We start from the raw sequence: 18,600 nt of genomic DNA, 5'->3' as shown, positions 1-18,600 counted from the left end.
TTCAAAACACACCAGACTTGTAGAAATTTACTGTTTGTATTTACCAATGTATGCTTTTCCATTTTCGTCTCGAGTTTACTCAAGACAGAATGATTGCCGTAGTACAGAGACACAAAGAAAATCTTCCAAATGATTCCAGGGCTGGAGAATGTGAAATGCTTAGTTACCCAAAGCATTGTAGCAGGAAAGAAGGAGGGGGTGTAGAGATAACAGAGGTGATGGAGACGAGTGAACATTCAGGAATACGCAGTGTGGACAAGAAAGGGCGAGAATGGCTGTACAATGATCAGGATGAGAAAACTGACGCTCGGGGTAATGAGAGAAGTGGATGAGGTTGCAGCTTGAAAGGCACAAGGTAACTGACTTGATGACGTCTGATGTTGAGGATACAAAGGGGCTCCAGAGCTTCATCAGGAATTCAAGTTCTGCATGACGAACAAACGGCAAAAGGGAGGAAACAGCAGTTCTTTGTTCACAGGCCGACACTCAGAGGATGCCGTAGCTCGGTGGACTTTGTCATGGCCCCTACCTTCAAGCGCAGTCTCTGAGTAGGGCTGAGTCTTCGCCTGGAAAGTGAGCAAAGGAACGCCTACTTAAACAGCTTGAGTGTTCTAAACTCTCTTTAAAGAAAAGCAGCAGCCTAATTCTAAGGGCCTGTGACGGGTGGGTTCCTGGAAACCGACCAATCTATTCTCAGGCCGAATCCCTCCAGCCCGCGGCTAGAAAGGCCAAGCCAGGTGAGGCTCTTCTGTCGTTTTGGGCCGTGCCGGGAAAGGCCTGGAATGCTGAAAAAGAGCGAAGAATAGCTGCTTTCTTCTTGGGGCTGCGGGAACCTCAGGAATCAAGCCGGAAATTGTCTCTTGGAAAGCGCGGTGAGGGTCCGGGGGCCGCCAGGGTGCGAGCGGCAGGTGCCTGCTCAGTCCCGGGCGTCATAGCAACCGCGCTCGCCGCGGAAACGCCTGGCCGTCCTTCCGGCGGCAACCATAGAAACGACGCGCGCCATTGGCTCAGGAGTTGCGCTTCCGGCCAGAGACCATTGCTACGGTGCAGACCATTGGCCTCTAAGTTACGGTAACGAAGGCACGGCTCTTCCCTATGGCTCTGCAGTAACCATGGTAACGTCGTGGTGCCTATTTGCAACTTCAAGTTCTGTCACAGGGCATTAATTGTTCTCAGCTTCCTGCCAAACCTTATCTAGAGCCCCAGTCTAACAAACTTGGATTAAATTTCCTAGAAATAACTTCATTCTTAAAAGGTGGGGGGTGGGGGAAGCTAGGTCAGCGGTTCTGAATTTTAGGACTTGTCACTCATCACCTGGGTAGGGCACCTAAGACAAATCACAACACTTTTGGAACCCGCTTATTATTGTAAAAATGACGAAACCGAACTTGACTACAACTATTCCTTAAGTCCTTTAGAAGTCCTAAGCACTGAAAATTCGGTTTTCGCGAACCATATTCTCCACCTATGTAAGGTAAAATAAAAATATCTAGAAGACACAACATTTAACAAAGGACCGGTTTATATGCTCTTCATTTAAATACTCTTATCGCAAGATTCTAGTTAGTTTACCTAAACCCGCTTTTACTCATGTTTTGGGGCCCACGCTTTTCTGGTATCCCCAAGATACATTTAACATTTCTTAACCTTATTCTAGTTTCTCACAGGCTCCTTTCCAAAGCTTTGCCAGTTCTACATGCATTATCTGGACAGATAGTACCCCTTACACTTCCTAATCTCTCCCTCTGGCACCAGAGCCCTTGCAAGTGTTTTTTCTTTTTTTCCCCTCTGATCTAAAATGCTCACCACCATCTCCCCAGCCCACTTCTAACAGTTAAAGCATCATTTTCTTCTTAGGGATACATTGTTTTGTCCTCCAATTTAGATTCAGGATCCTTCTTATTTGCTCTAATTGACTTATGTTCCTTTTTATTCTTAGATTTTTATTTTGGGCTGTGCCCTGGCTTGGGACTGAACCTGGGCCATGGCAGTGAAAGCACCAAGTCGTAACCAGTGAACCACCAGGGAACTCCCTCACTCTTAGGTCTTGCTTTCTTCACACACTTCCATCTGCTGACTAAAAAAACCACCTCTTGGAATTTTCACATGCTCTGAATGAAAATGAAACTGAATTGGAAAACACTAAACAATTCCATTTAGGGTAATGGAGGTTGTTTTTAAGCCTTAACAAAACACAATAGAAAATGGTTCCTAAGGGGAGTAATAATGATATTAATAAAAACAAACATTACAATCACTTCTAGTTCTAGCTCCATTTATCCTCATTATACATTCAAAGATAATGACAGCCATCATCTACACGAACCTACAGATGTAGAGAAGGGAAGAAGTCAATCTTTTACTTCATGCTCCTTTTGTACTGCAGCCACTGTCTACAGTATGTTGCTTTTTAGATTTTGCTATTTGGATCAGAAATTAATTTTAAATTTTGTTCAACGGGAATGCTGCTTCCAGAGAAGTCCTGATTGCTGCAGTTACTTTAGTTTCCTGATTTAATGAAGTCACATTTCTTGATGACATATTTAGGTATATCTCGGCATTTATGTGCAAATCTCAAAGTTTATTATACTTCTATTATCAGACAGATACATTGGACTACTCTTTCCAACACACTCCATGAATTGCATTTTAACTAATTTATGTCAAGCACTTTTTTATACCTAGTTCTTAATGACAGTTTTTCACACTGCATTCTGGACCACCCTATGGATCACTGAGGGTACTTCTCTGGTCTACTTATTTTGCACTCCCAACCAAAAGCCCAGTACAGTGAGAGCTTTGAAAACTTCTCAAGGATTCAGGAATCAAGCAAGGCGCGAGCAGTAACACTGCCTTGCTAAGTGATTAAATTTAGCAATTGTAACCATTTATTTTGCAAATTATGTGTCAAGTGCCAGACTCATGCTTTACCTTCACCAGTTATTTAATCCCCACAACAAATGGTGTTACTTTGCAGAGAAATTATCACCATTTTATAGATGAGGAAACTTGAGATTAAGTCAGGTATCTAAGTTTATAAGGTGAATAGATGGCACAGCTGGAAGGGTGAAATCTGCTAAGACAACTGCAAAACCCATACTCTTTACCTCCTTCAGGGCCATGGTCACCAACTGGGTCCTGCCTGGCCTCCAGCTTACCTTTCCCACAATCGCAGTTATAAAATATTTGAAAGGTAAATTCTTAACTCAAATATGAAGTGAGTCTAGGAAGAGAAGCAAGAAGTAAATATGGTGGGATAATCATCAATCTACAGCAAATCTGTCTTTGGGGAGGTGTCCTTCTCGCCTACACCTGTTTTTACTAAATTTCAAGAAAAACCAACATCATCGTATTGACTTTGGGGCACATACTTTATTGTACTTAATTTTTATATAGCCATTTCCCAAACTAGACATGTTTATTCATCTTTTTGAACTAACTCTGGAAGATAGTGAAGAACAGGGGAGCCTGGCATGCTGTAGTCCATGGGGTCACAGAGCTGGACACGACTTAGCAACTGAACAACAATTCACCTTTGACTCTTCAAAATCCTGAGGGCCTACCACATAGTAGGTATCAACAAAATAAGCATGGCCATTCAGGCATCCATCATCCTTTTTATAGTGTGAAGAAGGCTGATGTTCAGGCCCCACATGTATATTTTGAGGAATATAATACCCAATAAGCTTTTTTTTTTAAGCTGAGAAACAGCTAGAGTCATTCTCAAAATCAAGGTAACATTCAGGTGAGTGTGTCAGGTGGTTCGGTGATAACAGATTTGCCTTTGCTTTCATTTTTTAAGAGTATCGAAAGACCTTTGAAAGACAGATGCCGAGCCACATTAGCCTGCCCACCACTCACTGCTTTTCCTCTTCATTTTCTGTCTTCATGAAAGCAAAGGATTTATTCTACTTCTCACCACCTATAAGAGCCCTGGTCCACTGAACAAGTCTTGATCCTATAAATAAAGGCTTTTTACCTCAGTTTTTGTCACGTATAAAAGCAGTATGTCGAGACTGAAGATCATCCACTATCTTCTCTTCTATCTCTATGCCTTTCTCTACTTCTTCCTCTGATAACAGTAACTTGGTTTCTGAGTCTTTGGTTATAATAACCACAGAAGATCGCCGTGAATCAAGGATATTAGCCACCACCACTTGATGTCGATACACTTCTAAAGCATTCCGTGCACGATCAATTATGATGGAGGGGTCAGTCTCCAACTTAAAGGAAATTATAAACGCTTTGGGAGCCCAGTCTTTAACCAAAGGAGAAAGCATTTTTGGCACCATCTTCATTGTTATCTGTATTGGAAAAAGAGAATCTTAATAAGCAAACAAGGTTACTACCTACCAGGCAGGTCAATCTCAAAGGAAATCAAGGAAGCAAGGACTCAGATGTTTGGCTACGTCAATTCAAGTAGGATTTCTCACTGCCAAACTTTTTAAAGCGTATTAAATGCTTACTTAAAAGTGCTGCCTTTGTAGGGTTCATAAGGATGCCTGATTTCAAAGCTTCATGCATATTCTGGGGCAAACTACATCCTATGAATTAGCCTTGCCTTGTAACCCTCATTACCATAAATAAAACTCTGAAAAAATAGCATTATATTTTCTCAAACATTCCCTTTATATTTAATCCAAACCCTCAAATAAACAAATACAAATAATCTGTTTACACAAATGTTACTCTGGCAGAAGCTCAAGGTTGAGTTTTTAAATCCCTCAGCCTAAAATATTTCTTCCACTGGTGGACTATTTGATTCCATTAAAAAACTGTCACTGGTAACATCTTAGCACTGAGGAAACAGAATTGATTTTATTTTTATTCATCAATACCACAATATCATTCTCAATCCCTTCTAAGGGGAATGTTGAGTTGTTTTGTGTACTTTCAAGTACACTACAGAACTAAGAATTACAGGATAAAGTAAGGTTCCCAGAATTTAAAGTGTGAAATCACTAAGCTAATCATCAGAATTTTCCCTCAAATAGTTAGCAAGAGTGACAGGGATCACATACCCGTTCCCCATTTTACTTTTCTGCTTAGAATTTATCACTACCTAATATACTATGCATTTGACTTACTGTTTCCTCTGCAGAGTATAAGCAAAACCAGGGCACAATATGTTTCTTTTCACTGCCTTATCTCCTACAATAGTGTCTGGCATATAGTAGGTACTCAATAAACATTTGTTGAAGAAATGAAAAAATAAACTGTCCCACAGAATCAGCAAGTGCTCCACAGGTAGTTTCTCCGATTTAAATCCTACTTGTATCACCCAATAAAAGACTAAGAATTCCCTCAGATTCCAGGAAGCCAGATGATTTCAGCATCTTCACCACACCACTACCCTCCTCATACCTTCTCCTTAAACTGCAACAATAACCACCATCTCATCTGCCCCCACCACTCTCTCTAATTCACCTTTCACGATGATGCCAGAATGTTCTTCACAAACAAAAACTTTATCTCATTCTCTTACGTTTCCCTTGGCTCCATAGGATTAAGTTCAAGCTCCTTAAGAAGGAACACAAAATTTTCTATGAAGGAAGCTGTTCCTTCAGTCTGCCCTCCACCCTCACCACTCTCCAGCTTTACCAGACAATGTCAGTTCACAACACAATGCCCATTTTTAAGCTCCAATTGTGTACTCTATCTGGAATGATCTCCCCTTGGTCTGATACACCTTCTGCTCATCTTTTAAAACCCAGTTCAAGCCATTTCCTCCAGAAAGCCTTGACTTTCCCCAAGATTCACTCACCCCATGCTCTGACTTCACTTGGTACGTACCTCTACTAGAGCATTTATCACTCTGTACTGTAATTATGTCTGTGTCCAGCAACCTCAACAGATTGTGAGGTTCTTGAGGGAGGGCGGTGTCTTATTCATCTCTGTATCCCTAGTGCCTAGCACATACGGAATGCAGAAAGGCCATCTCCAGATCAAAAGGAAATTAACCCAAGATTGGTTATAGGGAATCAGATCTCTGGAAGAGAAGCGCCCATCACCTGCAGTGGGCCCCCAGATGACTGGATCTTGTGTTCAGGCATTTCAGAGGCAGGAACATAGAAATCTGACACGGCCGCAGCCAGGTAAAACATCGCAGAAGAACCTGAAAAAAGAAGCACAGAGTGTAATAAATCAGAGAAGTGTATGGAGTCAGCTCCTTTTCAACTCAGGGTCCTCCGTTGTGAGAGCCCTGGGTATATAGTAAGGGGCTATGTGTCTAGGGGGAAAGGCTCTGCCTCCTGGCTTCCGATGAACTCCTAAAGGCACGCACCTAGTGGGTTGAGAGCCTGGGCTGCAGCCTGCAGCAAATGCAAATAGTCTGCCAAAGTGGTGAACTCTATGGCCAGAAAGGTGCCGGCAGCCTCAGCTTCCTGGTAGCTCCGCAGAGCTGCGGCGAAGCCCGGGAGTGCTTTTTCCTCCGCCTCCAGGCTCAGCAAGCCCGAAGGCGCTTGGCTGGAGGGCCGCAGAACAGACAGCCAGGTCTGGGGCGGGTAGCGGTGGGCAAAGGGGAAGGCAGAGCGCGCGCGGTACAGGAACAGAACCCCGTAGCCCGCGGCCAAGAAGGCTTCGGCCGAGCTAGCACCGCGCCGCCCACTGCTGAAGTTGTCCAGGAAGCGCACAGGCCGGGCTTCCAGAGGGACCTTGGTGCCGCCGGAAGTGACCAACACCACCCGTCGGCCCTGCGCGCCCAACCGGGCGGCGAACCGAGCCATAACCTCTGCCCAGCGCGCAGCACCGGCCGGCTGGGGAAACTCGGCAACCAGGTCCACGGCCGCCATCAGTCCCCGAGCGCCTCCGCGTCTGCGCAAACTCTGGGCGCTGCGGCGCCACGCCCCCTGTCCCCTTACCTGGCCCGCGCGCAGCCGCAATAGTAACTGGGCGGTTGGCTACGGTGCGCTGGACGTCAGCGCGGGGTTTCCGCCTGTCTGGAAATACGTGCTGGTTCCGCCCTGCACCCTGCGAGTCTGACACTTGAGTTCTCGGCTGAGAGGCACACCCCCTTGTTTAGTTTCCTAGCCTGAGTGACGGTCCGGTCGGCCGTGTTTGATGCTTATCGGCTACCGTACAGACCCTGCTAGACTCGGACCGCGGCTAAAAATTTGATTGCCCGGTTGTTTAACCTTTGGATTTAGAGCGGTGCGGGAGGGGGAGAGGTGGAGGGATGGCTTGGGTTGTTTTTTTTTTTTACTCCTTCATTTCAAAAAAATTACCCTACAAACACACTCCAAGTTGTCAGTCGAGCCACACGTCCCTCCCCTTACCCTCCAAATGCGGGGGATGAGGCTGCGGCGTGTCGGTCACGTGACGCCGCTGTCCGGTGTGTCTTCGCCGGGCAACCGTCCTAGAGACTGACAACACCGTCTGCCGTGGCATGAACGTGATCTACCCTCTGGCGGTGCCCAAGGGGCGCCGGCTCTGCTGTGAGGTGTGCGAAGCCCCGGCCGAGCGGGTGTGTCGGGCCTGCACAGTCACTTACTACTGGTAGGCCCTGAAACATGGCCCCTGGGCGCTTCAATCCTCTCCCTCTCAGCCAGGGAACCCTCTAGGTTCTAGAGTCTGGGAGGCTTCAAGACAGGTCCCTAAGACTTCAGTGTCTGCGTTTGCTTCCTCTTCCACTGGCTCGTTCGTCACCAGATGTTTTGTGGAGCGCCTGCTGTGCGCCTTGCACTGTTCTAGGTGCTGAAGTTACTGGGGAGAAACTCGGGAGACCACGTCTCCCAAAAAAGTAATATTGTCATGAGAAAGCTAGATAAATAAACCAACAGACCAAACAAAATAATTCCAGAGAGTAGTCCAGTATTCTTGCCTAGGAAATTCTACGGAGAGAGCAGCCTGGCGAGCTACAGTCCATGTGGTCGCAAAAAAATCGGCCATAACAACAACACAATGCCTTAAAGACAAAGGAAACGTGATGGGAGGTTGGGCAGACAGCCTCTCTGAAGGTAGACTAGGGACTGAATATGACCGAGTAGGAACGGCCGCCCGAGAAACGCTGGGGGAACAGTGGCACAGTGAGGCTCCGAGGGAGGGAAGACCTTGCTGTGTTTGAAGAACAGAGAAAACTAGTTTGTCGGTGCACAGCCAGGATCGCGACGGTATGGGAAGGGTATGATATTAGTTTTCATTTACTCCAGCATAACATCCCCTGACCTTTGCTTCAGATCGGATCCCATTTGGGGCCTGAGATAAGACAATGAGGTTGCTGACGTTCAGAAACCTAGTCCAGAGCAGGCTAACCTGTTTTAAAAATTAAGTTATAACCCTATATGACAAGTGCTGTCACTCAGGGAGTACTATTCCCTAGGACCTCTAAGGATGGAAGCATGATGACTGGGGTGGTATCTGCAAAGGTTCCTCTGAAGAAGTAATATTTGAGCAAAGTCTTGAAAGATCAGATGGAAGTTGCTAGGTGAATGAGAAGTGGAGAAGAAAAGGAAAGGCACTTCTTGCATCCAGGACTGCTTCGGTAAAGAGTGAGAGAACAGACTTTGTTCAGAGGTGGGTTGAGAAGGTAGCGGTGGAAAGAGCAGTTACGACTGTCAGCTTGCTGTTCAGGCCCCATTAGCAGGTTATGGATAAATCACAACCAGCGTTTTAAGGGGAAACAAACCTAGAAAGTATCAGAGTAATCCTACTTGAATTGTTTCTTCAGACTTGTGTTTTAGTGTTTTATGTGGATATGTGTTTGTACTAGAGAAATGTATTTCCTACTATAGGTTGATTTTTTAAAAGTTTGAAAATCTTTGTGATAGGTAGTAGTAGAAGTTTATACCAAGAAGATAAAAGTTAGGGCCAAACAGTGATATGAGATCAAGGAGTTTGGAGTTTATCCTCTGGGGGGTCATGGATGGTTTTCACATGCTCCTATTTGTATTAAGGAAAGATGACAGGTATCAATGTGAAGCTAGACTGGAAAGTAAAGGCTACATAGCTTCTCAGTTGCAGTGGTCCCAGTGGAGAGTGAACATACCTCTTGGACTGAATCCAGTGTGCCTCCTCAGTGCTTTCACAGCACTCGTCATGTCCCCTATCCTCACATTTATGAGAGATTTAAATCATTTGTCTAGTGGTCTGTGCCCCTCACTAAGTGGTATGCTCCCGGAGTGCAGGGGTGGCATCTCTGTTTCCACTGTTGTGTCTTTATTGCGTACAGAATACAATTCAGAATTTGTAGCAGAAACTACAAAGCCCTAGCTGCCTCTCTACTTTCATTTCCCACCACACTCACCCTTCTTTTGCGGGATGCAGTTATAGAGGCTTTCTTTCAGTTCCAATTTGCCAACTCCTTTCCTCCCTCAGTTTCTTTGCCCAGCCTGTTGCCTCTGTTGGGAATTTTTCTCTACAGTCACAGCTCTTCCTAATTCCCTTTCATCTTTCTCTTCTCATAAATGTTATTTCTTCAAAGAGGTATTTCTGCTAAACCCAAACTAAATTCTATCTCATTTTCTCTCTCACATTTTTCCTTCACTTTTTCTTTGTTTTTGTTTTTGCTGTGTGGTTTATGGGATCTTAGTTCCCCAACCAGGGTTTGAACCCTTGAACCCTGTGCTGGAAGCGTGGAGTCTTAACCACTGGACCTCCAGGGAAGTCCTGAGTAAACACTTCTAAGTGCAGGACTGGCATTCTGGAGGCTTGTATCCTTTGTCTGATATAAGCATCCAGGTCTTCCCTTGTGCTCTTCATCCCTCAAGCCCAGAAGTAATTCCTCCTTCCTCTCAACTCACTTTGTAGTTACTCTGTAATCTTTCAGATGACTCATTTCCCTGACTCATTTTAGTCCTTGGCAAGCCTGTTAGCTCAATTTTATTATGCTCCATTAATACAGGATGCCATGCCATTAATGCAGAATAGTGTTATGTTTAATATGTAGACGGACTGTCATATGTTATCTTTGATCTGTTTCAGACCCGTCTGTGTATACCCTATGGTCTCCAGCAAAGTAGCGTGAAATGGTTGAAACTAAATATTTGATGAATCCATGAATAAATTATTATTTCCTATGCCCTTCTCCTCCTATATTTTCTTTCTCTTCTTTCACTCCCTTTAATTATTTTTAAGGTCTTCTCCTCTCCCCCTAACTTTTCTCCAGATATCTATATCCTTGTGCCCTAGAGAGGTCATGATTTTTCCAGAAAATAAAACTGTGATAGTCGTTCTCTATCTCAAAAATGAGGGCTTTTAGTTCTCCCTTATAGAGTTTTTACGATTGAATGTAAAGCATCTAGTGCCATGCCTGAGATCAAGTTGGCACTCAATAGATACTGTTTTTCCTCACTCCAAATTTAAAGATCAGGAAGGGAAGTCAACTTGAATTTGTGAAAGTTATTTTTTTTGCAAAAGAATTTTTTGATTGCAAATGTAATTCATGCTCAGTGCAGAAAACTTGAAATTACTGAATACAATATATAATACAATACAAAATATAAACATGAAAAATAATTCATAACCTCACAATCCAGATAATTAATAGCTTCACGTTTTGGTGAATTTTCTTATGTTCTTTTCCTATAAATTCATTTATTTTTTACATTCTGTGTAATCTTGTGCATATCATTCTGTTTTGGACTGTGAGAATGTTCCCAGGAAATAGGACGTTTTTAAGAGAAGGCAATTTTATAAAGTACACTGCAACATTACAGGTAAAAGAGGCTTTAGTAGTATAGGTTAGTAAGTTGTAGCATAGAGATAAGAGTAATTTGCAATAATTTTTCCTTTCATTTAACAAATGGGGCACAAATAAAAATGCTCTCACTGTGTAGGAAGAGAAAACAGTCAAGTGGTTTTCAATAGTAGGATCTATGGTGAACTGGAGAATTCAGGCCCTGCCTAACAGTCTTCAACTTCAGTTTAAAAAACATGGTAATGGCCAAACGAAACATGTCTAACCCACAAGCTATTTGCTCGTGATCCCTGATTAGAATGCATACTTTTTCAATCCTTCTTTATGCATGGCCCTGTGACAACTGTTAGGGATGATACAGAAGAATAAGCAGAGAGCTCATAAATATATAAAATATGCTCCCTTTCTTTAGAAAGGCAAGATATGCAAATGCTCTCAGTGGAACAAAAGTTCAGGCAGTTAAGTAAGTTAATATTTCCATTGCTCACACAATTACTCACTAAGCCCCTATTTAATAAATACTCTGTGGAACTCACTTATTTCTTTATTCTGACTGTTAAGTGCTTTTATTAATTTGTTTACAGTAATTCTCTATCAAAAAACCCTTTAAAATGCTTTTTGTCACTTGTATGAGAGCTGTCACAGTTTATAAAGCAAATACTTTATTCATTTCTTTGTCCCAGAAGAAAGGAAGGCAAGAGAGTGTTTGAGCACAGTGACTGCTTTTATGCAACAATGAGTTGAGTAGTTGCAACAGAGACCACATGGCTCTCAAAGCCCAAAATTGATTATCTATCTGGCCCCAAGAAAAGCTTTGCTAATCCCTGCCCTCAGTTATTGTTACCTATTTTAGAGTATGTGTAAATGAAAGCAAACAGCCAAATTTCTCACCTTTAAATAAAAGTATATCATAGGCAATAGAAGTGAAGAACTCCCCTTTTAATAATGAATAAAACAACTAAACAAAATATCAGCAAAGAAATATGACATGAACAACAATATAGACTTAACAGACATTTATAGAATACAGAATATATATCCTTCTCAAATGCATGTGGAACATTCTCCAGGGTAGACCAAATATTATATCATGCAAGAATTTCAGTAAATTTATAAGGATTGAAAATATATAAAATATGTTCTTCAACCACAGTGGAATGAAATTAGTCTAAAACAGAAGGAAATTTGGGAAATGTATGAATACATAGAAATACTACACTCAAACAACCAGTGGGTCAAAGAAGAAACCACATGAGAAATTTAAAAATGCTTTGAAATGAAATGAGAACAAAAACACAACATACTAAAACTGATGGGATGCAGTAAAAACAGTACCTAGAAAGGAATTCATAGCTGTAAACAAATACTCTAAAAAAGAAGGAAGATCGCAAATCAATAACCTAGTCCTACACTTTAAGAACTAAGAGAAAGAAGAGCAAAATCAACCCAAAACTAGCAGAAGGAGGGAAATAGTGCAGATTACAGCAAAGATAAATGAAATGGAAAATAGTGAAGTGAAGTTGCTCAGTCGTGTCCAACTCTTTGCGACCCCATGCACTGCAGCCTGCCAGGCTCCTTCATCCACGGGATTTTCCAGGCAAGAATACTACTGGAGTGGGTTGCTATTTCCTTCTCCAGGGGATCTTCCTGATCCAGGGTTCGAATCTGGGTCTCCCACACTGCAGGCTGACTCTACCATCTCAGCGAAATAAAAAATAGGAAAATAATAAACAGAATTAACAAAACCAAAAGTTTATTGTTTAAAATGGTTGAAATTGACAAGACTTTAGCTAGACCAAGAAAAGAAGAATCAAATTACTAAAATCGGAAAATTAAAGTGGAGACATTGCTACTAACTTTGCAGAAATAGGAGTTATAAGAGAATACTACATACAATTGTATGCCAAAAAATTTGAAAACCTAGTGAAATATATTCCTAATAAGACACAAACTATTGAAACTGACTCAAGAATAAATATAATATCTGAGTAGATCTATAATTAAAGAAATCTAGCTAAGTAATTGTAAAGCTTTTCAAGAAGTAAGCCCAGAACAATTTCACTGGTGAATTCCATCAAATATTTAAAGAAGCGTTAACAATTCTTCACAAACCCTTCTAAAAAATTTAGAAGAAGAGGGAATAGTTTCCAACTAGTCTTATGAGGCCAGTGTTATCCTAACACCAAAACCAGAGAAAATCATCAAAACCACAGACCAATACCTCTTATGACACAGATGCAGAAATCCTTTCCAAAATACTAGCAGACCAAATCCAGAAGAATATAAAAAGAATTATATATCATGACCAAGCAGAATTTCTCCCAGGAATTCAAAGTTGGTTCAACATAAAAGTATCAATCAATATACAACATCATCAAATTAATGGACAAAGGACATTAATCGAATAAAGGACAAAAATCACATAATCATCTCAATAGATACAGGAACATTTGGCAAAATCCAACTCCATTTATGATAAAAAACACTTAACAAAATTCCTGGGTTGGGAAGATTGGCTGGAGATGGGATAGACTACCCACTACAGTATTCTTGGGCTTCCCATGTGGCTCACCTGGTAAAGAATTTACCTGCAATGTGGGAGACCTGGGTTTAATCCCTGGGTTGGGAAGATCCCCTGGAGAGGGGAGAGGCTATCCACTCTGGTATTATGGCCTGGAGAATTCCATGGACTGTATAGTCCATGGGGTTGCAAAGAGTTGGACATGACTGAGTGACTTTCACTAAAAAAATGGGAATAGAAATGAACTTTTGTAATTTGGTAAAGACTATCCATAAAAGCATCATGGAGAAACACAACAGTAACATCATATATAATAGTTGAAGACAGTAAGTTTTCCCCTCTAAAATCAGAAATGAGGCAAGAATGTCACTTTCATTACTTTTCTTCCACATTGAACTAGAGGTTCTAGCTGGGGCAATTAGGGAAGACAATGAAATAAAAAGTATCCAGCTTGGAAATGAAGGAGTAAAAGTATGATCTTTATATAGAGAAACCCCTCACACAAAAAAGCAAGGTTATAGGATATAAAATCAATATGCAAAAATCAGCTATATTTCTGTACAGTAGCAAGGCACAATCTGAAAATGAAATTAAGACAATGGTTCTACTTACAATAGCACTTTAAATAAAGGAATAAATTTAATCATAGAAGTAAAAGACATACACTGGAAAAAAACAAAATGTTGTTGAATAAAACAAAACAAAACCTAAATAAATGGAAAGATATTTCATATTCATAGACAGGAAGACTTAATAGGAAATAGTTTCCCAGGTGACTCAGTCGATAAAGAATCCACCTGCAATGCAGGAGACCCAGCTTCCATCCCTGGATGGGGATTATCCCCTGGAGAAGGACCTGGCAACCCTCTCCAGCATTCTTGCCTGAGAAATCCCGTGGACAAAGGAGCCTGGTGAGCTGTAGTCTATGGCATTGCAAGATCAGACACAGTTTAGCAACTACACCACCACCACTGCCACAGATTCAATGCAATCCCTGTAAAAATTCTAACCATCATTTTTGCCTTAATGGGCACTCTGATCCTAAAATTTCTATGAAAATGAAAGGGACCTAAAAAAGCTAAAACAATCTCAAAAAAGAGCAAAGTTGGAAAACTCACACTTCTCAATTTCAATATTTACTGCAAAGCTACAGAAATATAGTGTGATACTGGCATAAGGATAGACATATAGATTGATGGAATATAATTGAGAGTCCAGAACTAAGCACATACCATCTATGCATGTTAAGTCACTTCAGTCATGTCCAACTCTTTGTGACCCTATGGATTGTAGCCCACCAGGTTCCTCTGTCCACAGAATTATCCAGGCAAGAATACTGGAGTGGCTTGCCATGCCCTCCTGGCAGGGGTTCTTCCCAACCCTAGGAAAGAAGCCGGGTCTCTTATGTCTCCTGAATTGGGAGGCAGATTCTACATACATCTGTGGTCAATAGATTTTCTTTTCTTTTTTTTTCAGTTTTTTTTAAAATAGAAGTACAGTTGATGTACAATAATACATATGTTCCAGCGGTATAATATAGTGTTAAAGGTTATAGTCCATTTATAGTTACTATAAAATATTGGCTATATTCCCTGCACTGTACAATATATCCTTGCACCATATTTTATACATAATAGTTTGTTCGTCTTAACTACATACTCCTATATTGTCCCCCCTCCCCTCTCCCTAATGATAACCGCTAGTTTGTTCTCTATATCCGTGCCTCTGCTTCTTTCTTGTTATATTCACTAGTTTTGTATTTTTTAGATTCCACATATAATTGACATCTTATCATATTTTTTTTCTGACTTATTTCACTTAGCATAATACCTTCCAAATCCATCCATATTGCTACAATTGGCAAAATTACATTCTTTTTAACTAAGTAGTATTCCTGTGTGTGTGTGTGTGTGTGTGTGTGTGTGTGTGTGTGTGTGTGTGTGTGTGTGTGTGTATACCTGCCAGGCTCCTGTCCATGGGATTCTCCAGGCAGGAATACTGGAGTGGGTTACCATGCCCTCCTCCAGGGGCTCTTCTCAACCCAAGGATCAAATCCTGTCTCTTTACATCTCCTGAATTGATTAGCAAGTGGGTTCTTTACCACTATCACCACCTGGGAAGTATATGTGTGTGTGTGTGTGTGTGTGCATGTATATATATACATATGTATATATATATATATGTGTATATATATATGCATGTATCTTTTCAAATGAAAGTTTCTGGGTATATACCCAGGAGTAGAATTGCTGGGTCATATAGTAACTCTATTTTTTAGTTTTTTGAATTTTCCATACCATTTTCCACAGTGGCTATACCAATTTACGTTTCTACTAACAGTGTATAAGTTTCCCTTTTCTCCATATCCTTGCCAACATTAGTTATTTGTGTTCTTTTTTGATGACAGCCATTTGGACAGGTGTGAGGTGATATCTCACTGCTGTTTTGATTTACATTTAACTAAGGTCTGTCTAGTCAAAGCTATTGTTTTTCCAGTAGTCATGTATGGATGTAAGAGTTGGGCTATAAAGAAAGCTGAGTGCTGAAAAATTGATGCTTTTGAACTGCAGTGCTGGAGAAGACTCTTGAGAATCCCTTGGCTTGCAAGGAGATCCAACCAGTCCATCCTAAAGGAAATCAGTCCTTAATATTAATTGGAAGGACTGATACTGAAGCTGAAACTCAATACTTTGGCCACTTAACGTGAAGAACTGACTCCTCAGAAAAGACCCTAATGCTGGGAAAGATTGAAGGCAGGAGGAGAAGGGGGTGACAGAGGATAAGGTGGTTGGATGGCATCACCAACTCAATGGACATGATTTTGAGTTAACTCTGGGAGTTGGTGATGGACAGGGAGGCCTGGCATGCTACAGTCCATGGGGTTGCAAAGAGTTGGACACGACTGAGCGACTGAACTGAACTGAATGATTAACAATATTGAGTATCTTTTCATCTGCCTATTGGCCATCTGCATGTCCTCTTTAACCATAGCTTTGACTAAACTTAAAGCTCAACATTCAAAAAACTAAGATCATGGCATCTGGTCCCATCACTTCATGGCAAATAGATGGGGAAACAGTGGAAACAGTGTCAGACTTTATTTTGGGGGGCTCCAAAATCACTGCAGATGGTGACTGCAGCCATGAAATTAAAAGACGCTTACTCCTTGGAAGAAAAGTTATGACCAACCTAGATAGCATCTTGAAAAGCAGAGACATTACTTTGCCAACAAAGTTCTGTCTAGTCAAGACTATGGTTTTCCAGTAGTCATGTATGGATGTGAGAGTTGGACTGTGAAGAAAGCTGAGTGCCAAAGAATTGATGCTTTTGAACTGTGGTGTTGGCAAAGACTCTTGAGAGTCCCTTGGACTGCAAGGAGATCCAACCAGTCCATTCTAAAGGAGATCAGTCCTGGGTGTTCTTTGGAAGGAATGATGCTAAAGCTGAAACTCCAGTACGTTGGCCACCTCATGTGAAGAGTTGGCTCACTGGAAAACACTGATGCTGGGAGGGATTGGGGGCAGGAGGAGATGGAGACAACAGAGGATGAGATGGCTGGATGTCATCACCGACTCGATGGACGTGAGTTTGGGTGAACTCCGGGAGTTGGTGATGGACAGGGAGGCCTGGTGTGCTGCAATTCATGGGGTCGCAAAGAGTCAGACACGACTGAGCGACTGAACTGAACTGAACTGATGTCCTCTTTGGAAATATATCTACTCAGCTCCTCTGCCTATTTTTAAATTGGGTTGTTTGTTTTTTGATGTTCAATTGTTTGAGTTATTTACATATGATGGATAGTAACCCCTTACTGGGCTTCCCTGGTGGCTCAGATGGTAAAGCGTCTGCACGCAACGTGGGAGACCTGGGGTCGATCCCTGGGCTGGGATCCCCTATTGGTCACGTAATTTGTAAATATTTTCTTCTCTTCATTAGGTTGTATTTTAATTTCGTCAATAGCTTCCTTTGCTGTGCAAAAGCTTGTAAGTATCGTTAGGTCTCATTTGTTTATTTTTGCTTTTATTTCCTTTGCTTTAGGAAACAGATCCAAAGAAAAATATTTTTACAATTTATGTTAGCGAGTATTCAGCCTGTTTTCCTCTAGGAGCTTTTTGGTTTCTGGTCTTATGTCCATTTTGAGTCTATTTTGTATATGGTGGTGTGTTGTTCAGTTGCTCAGTCATGTGTGACTCTTTGTGACCCCATGGACTGCAGCATGCCAGGTTTCCCTGTCCTTCACTATCTCCTTGAGTTTGTTCAGACTCAAGGCTATTGAGTTGATGATGCCATCCAATCATCTCATCCTCTGTCACCCTCTTCTTCTGCCCTCAGTCTTTCCCAGCATCAGAGTCTTTTCCAATGAGTCAACTCTTTGCATCACGTGGCCAAAGTATTGGAGCTTCAGCTTCAGCATCAGTCCTTCCATTGAATATTCAGGGCTGATTTCCTTTAGGATTGACTGGTTTGATCTCCTTGTAGTCCAAGGGACTCTCAGGAGTCTTCTCCAACATCACAGTTCAATGACATCAGTTCTTCAGTGCTTAGCCTTCTTTATGGTCCTCACACAACTCTCTCACATCTGTACATGTGACTACTGGAAAAACCATAGCTTTGACTATATAGACCTTTGTCAGCAAAGTGATGACAAACACTGTCTACGTTTAACATGCTGTCTACATTTGTCATAGCTTTTCTTCCAAGGAGCAAGCGTCTTAATTTCATGGATTTCATAGCTGCAGTCACCTGCAGAGTTTAGTTCAGTTCAGTCACTCAGTTGTGTCCGACTCTTTGCGACCCCATGAATCGCAGCACACCAGGCCTCCCTGTCCATCACGAACTCCCGGAGTTCACTCAGACTCACGTCCATCAAGTCAGTGATGCCATCCAGCCATCTCATCCTCTGTCGTCCCCTTTTCCTCCTGCCCGCAATCCCTCCCAGCATCAGAGTCTTTCCCAATGAGTCAACTTTTCGCATGAGGTGCAGAGTTAAGGGCCAGAACAGGAAACAGTTACAGATTACAGATTAGGAACAATTGCAATAAAAACTAGGAATGTTCAGGCCTGCTCACTGTTCTCTTTTTCTGCTTTATTCTCAAGGAAGTGAAAGAAAAACTCATTCCTCTTTTTCCTTTTCACTGCAACAGGAGTCATTCATAGAGGAAATTGTGTAAGGAATGGGAGGGAATTTCCTAGTGGTCCAGTGGTTTGTTACTTTCCCTGTCCCTTCCCTGGGCTCTGGTGGCCCAGCGGCGCTTTCCTTGGTTGGGGAATTTAGATCCTGCTGGCTGCGTGGTGTGGCCGTTTAAAAAAATAAAAGGAATGGGAGTGGACTGTCTGTCGAAGTGCTCTCCAATAGAATGTGTCTGTAGTGATGCAAACGTTCTATATTTGTGCTGTCCAATTAAGTGTTTAAAAAATATTAAATATGCACATAAAACAGTCAGAA

General features: G+C 41.9%; 3 protein-coding genes across 14 annotated transcripts in view; 1 reads left to right on the top strand and 2 right to left on the bottom strand.

The window, feature by feature from the left end:
• The window catches only part of CCDC30 (coiled-coil domain containing 30), a 136,970-nt gene extending 136,025 nt beyond the window's left edge, over window positions 1–945 (bottom strand). For 3 of the 8 annotated variants that reach the window (XM_027968539.3, XM_042246638.2, XM_060398442.1), the window contains exon 1: window positions 45–945. The gene's annotated coding sequence lies outside the window, so the exon portion shown is untranslated. The remainder of the gene's footprint in view (window positions 1–44) is intronic. The other 5 variants (XM_042246625.2, XM_060398471.1, XM_060398567.1 and 2 more) reach the window with 2 other exon arrangements.
• Window positions 946–3,352: 2,407 nt separating this feature from the next.
• On the bottom strand, window positions 3,353–6,815 carry PPCS (phosphopantothenoylcysteine synthetase). Of its 4 annotated transcripts, none has more exons than XM_027970081.3 (3): window positions 6,284–6,815; window positions 6,012–6,115; window positions 3,353–4,304 (listed from the first exon to the last, which is right to left on the bottom strand). In XM_027970081.3, exons 1-3 carry the CDS (start codon window positions 6,789–6,791, stop codon window positions 3,981–3,983), a joined length of 936 nt encoding a protein of 311 aa, XP_027825882.1. In that variant the 5' UTR covers window positions 6,792–6,815; the 3' UTR covers window positions 3,353–3,980. The 4 variants fall into 4 exon arrangements, with proteins under 4 accessions (XP_027825882.1, XP_027826480.1, XP_027826681.1 ...); XM_027970679.3 differs by having other exon boundaries at window positions 6,729–6,815; XM_027970880.2 differs by lacking the exons at window positions 6,012–6,115; window positions 6,284–6,815 and adding an exon at window positions 5,794–5,977.
• A 490-nt stretch (window positions 6,816–7,305) lies between these two features.
• The window catches only part of ZMYND12 (zinc finger MYND-type containing 12), a 34,806-nt gene continuing 23,511 nt past the window's right edge, over window positions 7,306–18,600 (top strand). Inside the window, exon 1 of one of the 2 annotated variants that reach the window (XM_060398713.1) lies at window positions 7,306–7,438. Coding sequence is in view for 1 of the 2 variants with exons in the window: in XM_060398670.1 (XP_060254653.1) it covers window positions 7,385–7,494 (110 nt within the window). In the remaining variant the exon portion in view is untranslated. Of the gene's footprint in view, window positions 7,495–18,600 lie in introns of both variants that reach the window. The other variant, XM_060398670.1, reaches the window with a different exon arrangement.

The sequence above is a fragment of the Ovis aries genome, chromosome 1, assembly GCF_016772045.2.
Source record: "Ovis aries strain OAR_USU_Benz2616 breed Rambouillet chromosome 1, ARS-UI_Ramb_v3.0, whole genome shotgun sequence".
NCBI classification, from domain to species: Eukaryota; Metazoa; Chordata; class Mammalia; order Artiodactyla; family Bovidae; genus Ovis; species Ovis aries.
The sequence above is the reverse complement of the archived record's forward strand: the minus strand, read 5'-3'. Positions and strand labels throughout refer to the sequence as shown.

What these genes read in the sequence shown, in the direction of transcription:
- PPCS (XM_027970081.3), bottom strand. Translation starts at nt 6,791, where the DNA reads ATGGCGGCCGTGGACCTGGTTGCCGAGTTTCCCCAGCCGGCCGGTGCT. An exon ending in CCAGGCTCTCAACCCACTAG is followed by an intron (nt 6,116 to 6,283) that starts GTGCGTGCCTTT and finishes TTCTTTTTTCAG; the next exon opens with GTTCTTCTGCGATGTTTTAC. An exon ending in CATCTGGGGGCCCACTGCAG is followed by an intron (nt 4,305 to 6,011) that starts GTGATGGGCGCT and finishes TTTCCAATACAG; the next exon opens with ATAACAATGAAGATGGTGCC.